Genomic DNA, 6662 nt, shown 5'->3' on the forward strand with positions numbered 1-6662 from the left:
TAATTATGGAAACGTAACTTGAGAAAACGTGGGAGTGTTACCTTCTGTGAATTTTAGAATTGCTGTTTGAATGCGGTGTCCCCTCACATGGTCTCGCGTTACTCAAATCTCGCGAGAATCATTTGTTTGTGGAATCTGACCTTTGACCCATGTTCCGCGCCGTTGTTTGCCCTAGCAACAACCTACACAGACGCTGACTGACTGGACGCGCAGACGGCGTTCTCCTCTTTATCCCACATTTCTAGGCATTTCTACCCCGAAGAAGAGGCAAAATGAGTAACAGACAGATTCTACAAGGTACCTAGACTTAGGTTTGATCGTTTTGTGGTGATATTTTAAAGAATAGTCATGGGAAACAAAGGATCATGAGTTTAGTTGGTGTGGTCAAGTTAACGTGGCAAAAGTTGTAATCGATTGATGCCACTTTTCAGGCCTCTTAAGAGGATTTAACTTTTTTTCCTAAGTTGGGCTTCTAAAAATCAACAAGCATATTGTAAAAGCACATTGTAGTGCTGCTAGAGTATTACAAACGAAGATTTTCTACCACTGTTGTGCATTGTAACTATGACGAATATTTGTATACACTACACATACAGTCACACATTCAAGTGTTTAAAATCCTCTCTGCTTTTGCAATGACGTTAATTTTGTTACTTTTTCCTGTCCCTAGTGTTTGAGCAGTACCAGAAGTCGCGCACAGCCTTTGTACAGACTGTCGCAGAACTTGCATCGCGACCACAGAACATAGAAACACTGCAGAATGCAGGTAAGCTAAATCCCCAACAGATTTACAATTTTTATGCTAATGAATGAACTGATCATACTATAAACAGAAATTGTTGTGTTAATGTCTTAAAGATTGCCGACTGATCATTCTAACAAATGCATAGTATTTGTATGATTGTATTTGTATTTAAAATGAGGATAGAAACCTTAGAATGTAAGTATAATCACGCCCCTAGAAGTAGAGGCCATTTGACTGATTGGGTCAGGTCCCTAATAAAACTCTGAACAGACATGCACAGCTATTAAACCTTAACATCCTTCCAAAGTTCCCTTTGTACATTATGCACTGTACTTGGCTTGAACTAAGATTAGTAAGAATGAAAGTAGTTACACAACAAATACCAGTTGTCAATGGGAACTTTTCACAGATGTATTTGTTACTATGATCAATTGTAACAATGTTACAATTGTCCCTGTACTAAATGTGTTTCTCCAAAACCCCCTCCCCACCCCAGGTGTTATGTCCCTGCTGCGGCCCCTCCTGTTGGACATCGTCCCAACCATCCAGCAGACGTCAGCGCTGGCCCTGGGTCGCCTGGCCAACTATAACGACGACCTTGCGGAGGCCGTGGTGAAGGGAGACATCTTGCCCCAGCTGGTATACTCTCTGGCTGAACAGAACGTAAGATATATAAAACATTACTGAAACAAGCAGTGTTTATTTCTATGAGAGTCCTCTTCAGTAGTTGATGATGGATAATTTTTTTGTACACAACCAAAGAGTAAGTCAAGAGTTAAAGAGTTAATACCTAGCCAACATTCTTGTGACCAAAGACCTTACTCAGGACAATATTGACTGATTTTATTTTGCTCGGCATTACAGAAACATCAGCTCGGTATCTGAACTCTTTGCTTGTTAACAAAAACCTTTAAAAGTTTGTAAAGTGATTTAGCAACCTGATTTAAACTATTCATGGATATGCCTTGTGATATATTGTTCCACTGTAGTAAAAGCTGAGAGGACAATTGCATGTTTAGACGCTGGAAATAATGGCTATGACCTAATCTTTTGTTAGTGGTAGAAAGGCCTGTACTGGTTGCTACATTCACAAATCACGATTGTTCCCTATACAGAGGTTCTACAAGAAGGCAGCGGCGTTTGTCCTGCGTGCCGTAGCAAAGCACTCCCCTCAGCTGGCCCAGTCTGTAGTGGACTGCGGTGCCCTGGACGCACTGGTCATCTGTCTGGAGGAGTTTGACCCCGGTGTGAAGGAGGCCGCAGCCTGGGCTCTCGGCTATGTGGCCAGGCACAATGCTGGTAAGCTGTTGTGTACCACTTGTTTCATAGGCAGTCATTTTTGATGTAGGGGGTAAACAATTTGAGTGCTGAAGACTTGAAAACTGTTAAAGGGATCCGGTCTCCAGAGTCATGCTTCCTTTATTTTTAAAAACTCCAGAATTGTTGCTTCAGTGTACTGTAAATCTTGAAATGTTTGCAGTGGTTTAGTCCTCTTGACCTAAAAGTTATCATGGCACCACGAGTTTCCAATTTCCAATGTATTTCACTACTGAATAGTTTCAACCGCAAACTTAAAACAATGCATGGAAACCTACTTTCCCTTCTACTGTTTATTGAAATCCCCTTAAAAAATGAATTTACAGTAACTGACCATGTTACCTTTCCCTCCCACAGAGCTTGCCCAGGCAGTAGTGGATGCAGGTGCTGTGCCCCTGTTGGTGCTGTGTATCCAGGAACCAGAGCTGGCACTGAAGCGGATCTCAGCCTCCGCTCTGAGTGACATCTGCAAACACTCCCCTGAACTGGCGCAGACCGTGGTGGACGCAGGAGCCATCGCTCACCTCGCACAGATGATCCTCAACCCTGATGCCAAACTCAAGGTTTGTTGCTCTTATTCTAATGTAGTAGTGCCCTTGAAACATATGTTAAGCTATACCACACAAGGTGATTGCAAGGCCTCTAAATCATCTTTGTAATGTTTTCAGTTGTCTGCGCATCTGACCCTTAAACTTTCCAAATATTTTGTTGATAAATAACAGTTTGCTTTTCCAGTTCAAAGTTGTAAAGATTTTAGCAGCATCGAAATGAAATTCTAGCTTTTTAAATGCTACAACAAAAGAATAAAAAAAAAAATTCAATCAATGAGATTTTCTTCAAGACGTTTTGAGTGACATCCATCACTCTTTGTCAGCATCACTAGGCAGAACATTTCATAAACTTATAGATGAACTTTTTTTTCAGGATAGTATCATGTTTTCTATTAGTTTGTTTAACACAAACTCTGCTGTCCGGGGCTGTATTATATTGACCTCTCCCGGCAGCTGTTGGGTGGGCTGCTATATTAAAGCGATATTCAATCAGGCTAGTTTTCCATCTGCACTCATGAACAATTGAAAAACATGCAAAATGTCAATGTTCTGAGATCTGATGCCTTTATGTCCCAATCTCTTCTGCAGCGCCAAGTGTTCTCAGCCCTGAGCCAGATTGCCAAACACTCGGTTGACCTGGCGGAGATGGTCGTGGAGGCAGAGATCTTCCCCGCTGTGCTCACCTGTCTGAAGGACCCTGATGAGTACGTCAGGAAGAACGTCGCTACGCTGATCAGGGAGATAGTCAAGCACACTCCCGAGGTGAGTCATGTTTGTCACCATTTTGTAGTCTGGTTATGTACTTTAAGCCGACCGCAGTTAATGCATACATCTATGAGTCTACAATTTACAAAAATTTCAACAATCTACGAGTCTATAAAGTTTTCCTGTCCAGGAATTTTTTTTGTCAGTAATCTTCTATCATAGAAATTTGAAAAAAAATCTGTATTGAAAGCCAACTTTAGTTGAAAGGAAACTTTGCAGTTTTTATCACAAGGAATTGCATACCAAATTTTCTGAGGTGTGCTATTCACAGAGAATACTGTTATCCATCAGAAGAGACAAACTGACATTGCAATTTGTAGTTTGTGAATAGATATACTAAAGTTTTGTTATGCCTTCTGTCCGTAGCTTGCTCAGCTAGTGGTGAATGCCGGAGGAGTGGCTGCTGTGGTTGATTACGTCGGTGACTGTAAGGGAAACGTGCGCCTGCCGGGAGTGATGATGCTGGGATACGTGGCTGCACACAGCGAGAACCTCGCCATGGCTGTCATTGTGTCAAAGGTGAGACTGAGAGACTCAAACTCTTCGATAAAAATTAAGAAGTTCTTTGTTTTTCAATTATGGGTTAAGCAATTGTAATTTTGCATGTAAAGTTCATTTTAAAGTACAAATGAGTTAGTACAGTATGTGTGTCTAGTGTCAATCGGTCACAGTGAACTGTGAAATTGAATGTGGGGTCACTTACACACACACACACATACTATCTGGTTTGTTTAGCTGTTGTTGCTACTGGAAAGGGTTTCAGTCCTTAGGATTAGAAGAGTTAAAGGCATCGGTATCAAACTTGTATGAACAAGTAGTGTCTAGCTACAAACAACAGAAAAAATGGTATCTTGTAAACTAAAACTAGGTGAAAAATTACAATTGGCTTGTTGTTAATAGGGAGTAGTCCAGTTGGCTGTGACATTTGCTGAAGAGCCAGAGGACCACATCCAGGCAGCCGCAGCCTGGGCTCTGGGACAGATTGGTCGTCACACACCTGAACACGCCAAGGCTGTAGCAGCGTCCAACATCCTCCCTAAACTACTCGCCTCCTACTTACGTGCAGACGCTTCTGAAGATCTGCAGACCAAGGTAGGAGCTTGTCTCATTTTTGAATGCAGAGTTTGTTATAAATATGATGTCATATTTAGATACAGAAAAACATTGGAGCAGAAGTGACTTGAAACAACAAAAAGATGTACAAATGTCAGAGTCAGACATAAAGGTGTGACGAATTTCAAGAAGATGCACATTTAAGAGATATTCCTTATTGTAGTAGAGATTAATCCTAATTCTGACGTTTTGCATTTTCCAGGCAAAGAAGGCACTGAAGAACATCCTACAGAAGTGTGTACACCTCCCAGCCCTGGAACCCCTGCTGCATGACGCTCCTCCAAACATCCTCAAACATGTGGTCGGACAGTTCAGCAAGGTAACCTTACAGAATCAATTATCTCTGCTTGATAAAATGTACCAAATTTCTTCACATTTATATTCTGAGACTTGCAAGAAAGAGAGCGCTTTTTCGTCCTGTGTGTTTCTTGATTCAGATCTGTACCGTAATACATTTGGACAGTGTTGGTCTCAAAGTTTACCATTATCATCACAAATACAGCCATATCATGCAAGATATGAAAGAATTCCTAACAAAATCAATAAATCACAGTGTAAAATGGATAGATATTCCTGAAAAATCCATGTAAATTTGATGCATAAAGCTGCATTTAACTGTTAGGGTTTAGTCGTTGCCTATGTGATAACTAAAGGCATCTCTCTCTCCCCACAGGTGTTGCCCCATGACTCTAAGGCCAGGCGGTTGTTTGTGACCAGCGGAGGCCTGAAGAAGATCCAGGAAATCAAGGCAGAGCCAGGGTCGGCCCTACACGAGTACATCAACACTATCAACAACTGCTACCCTGAGGAGATTGTCAGGTCAGTGGGCATCAGACTATAAAATACACTAATTATACAACAGAGCCTCTGGATATTAGCCTGGTATCCAGCTGTATTATAGCTCCTGAGTCTCTTCTGTCCTCTAAGCGACTCGGGAGCTATAATACGGCTGGATGCCGGGCTACTGGATATAACTTTATTGGTACATGCATAATTTTTCAAAGTTGTTTTTGGGAAGTCTACAAAGTTTGGCCTTTTTTTTCCTTTTGTCCATGTATTTTTTTTAAGTTTTTTTTTCTTCTTACATCTATGCCTTAACAGTCAATTGGTTGTAGAATCTCAAAGCCTAATTTCTCAATTTTCACTCTATATCCAAAACTTTTAGTTACAACAGGTTATAATTTTGAGGGTTTCCCATAACCTTTCTTTGATTATGAAAAGCTTTAGAATCTAGTTTTCATTTTTATACTTGAGTCGTCTGATGTTTTTCCTTGTTATGTTACAGGTACTACTCCCCTGGGTACTCAGACCAGCTACTACAGAGAGTGGAAGAGTTCCAACCCGTCCAGTGAAGACAGCAAATCATTCGCAGTTGAAAAACTTTCTTCATGCAGTTTCTGGTGCAGAATGTCACCAATATTTCGATTTACACATGTTTTTGGTGAAATAGAAATTGTGCTGTCTTTAAATATATCTCTACATGTACATATAACTCAATGTACATTACTTGCACATCAACACAGAGGTAGGAAAAAATTACTTAATACTATGGCTTAACACAGGTGAACATGCCGTTCAAATAAGGCACATTTTTAGTTAAACTGAGATTGGTATGCAATGTTATTCCCCATTTAGCTGAAACCTTTACAAAATTATGACCTTTTGTGCCTTAATGCAGCATTCCCTATTACATTGTTGTGTGCTCTCGTATAGTGGTACATCTCTAAAATCAGGACAACTGCGTCAAAAACAACAATTAGGCATATTTTAGCACCAACTTCTTCTTAGCAACATCTTTTTCGCAACAAAGCTGAGGTTAGCACTAGCAAAATGACAAAATTGTGTTACAAGCTATGTTTCAAGCTATATATAGCACATTTTCAACATAGATTAAAACATTTGATAGATTTATCAAGTGGTCACAATATGTTGTTACAATGACAATTACACTATAATGTTACATTGAATTCTTTGACAGATCAGTTTATGTTACCACTATTAAGTTTGTATGATACCTAAGTCTATTATGTGTGTATATATTTGAGTATTTCACTAGCAATTCTAGTTTTCAGTATACCATTGTTTTGTATCATAAGAACAGCCAGTGGGCAAATTCACAAAACCACAGCATCTAGATCAGCAACCACTTTCAGTTGTTGTAAATAATACTT

At 40.1% G+C, this 6662-nt stretch overlaps 1 protein-coding gene across 1 annotated transcript; it reads left to right on the plus strand.

The window, feature by feature from the left end:
• Nucleotides 1-124: 124 nt before the first annotated feature.
• LOC118424149 (sperm-associated antigen 6) lies at nucleotides 125-6429 on the plus strand. Its single transcript, XM_035832671.1, has 11 exons — nucleotides 125-297; nucleotides 671-766; nucleotides 1242-1408; nucleotides 1861-2044; nucleotides 2420-2625; nucleotides 3202-3375; nucleotides 3745-3897; nucleotides 4279-4470; nucleotides 4694-4810; nucleotides 5165-5310; nucleotides 5777-6429. Exons 1-11 carry the CDS (start codon nucleotides 273-275, stop codon nucleotides 5841-5843), a joined length of 1527 nt encoding a protein of 508 aa, XP_035688564.1. The 5' UTR covers nucleotides 125-272; the 3' UTR covers nucleotides 5844-6429.
• The last annotated feature ends 233 nt before the right edge of the window (nucleotides 6430-6662 follow it).

The sequence above is a fragment of the Branchiostoma floridae genome, chromosome 10, assembly GCF_000003815.2.
Source record: "Branchiostoma floridae strain S238N-H82 chromosome 10, Bfl_VNyyK, whole genome shotgun sequence".
NCBI classification, from domain to species: domain Eukaryota; kingdom Metazoa; phylum Chordata; class Leptocardii; order Amphioxiformes; family Branchiostomatidae; genus Branchiostoma; species Branchiostoma floridae.

What these genes read in the sequence shown, in the direction of transcription:
- LOC118424149 (XM_035832671.1), top strand. Translation starts at nt 273, where the DNA reads ATGAGTAACAGACAGATTCTACAAG. An exon ending in AGAAACACTGCAGAATGCAG is followed by an intron (nt 767 to 1,241) that starts GTAAGCTAAATC and finishes TCCCCACCCCAG; the next exon opens with GTGTTATGTCCCTGCTGCGG. An exon ending in TGGCTGTCATTGTGTCAAAG is followed by an intron (nt 3,898 to 4,278) that starts GTGAGACTGAGA and finishes TGTTGTTAATAG; the next exon opens with GGAGTAGTCCAGTTGGCTGT.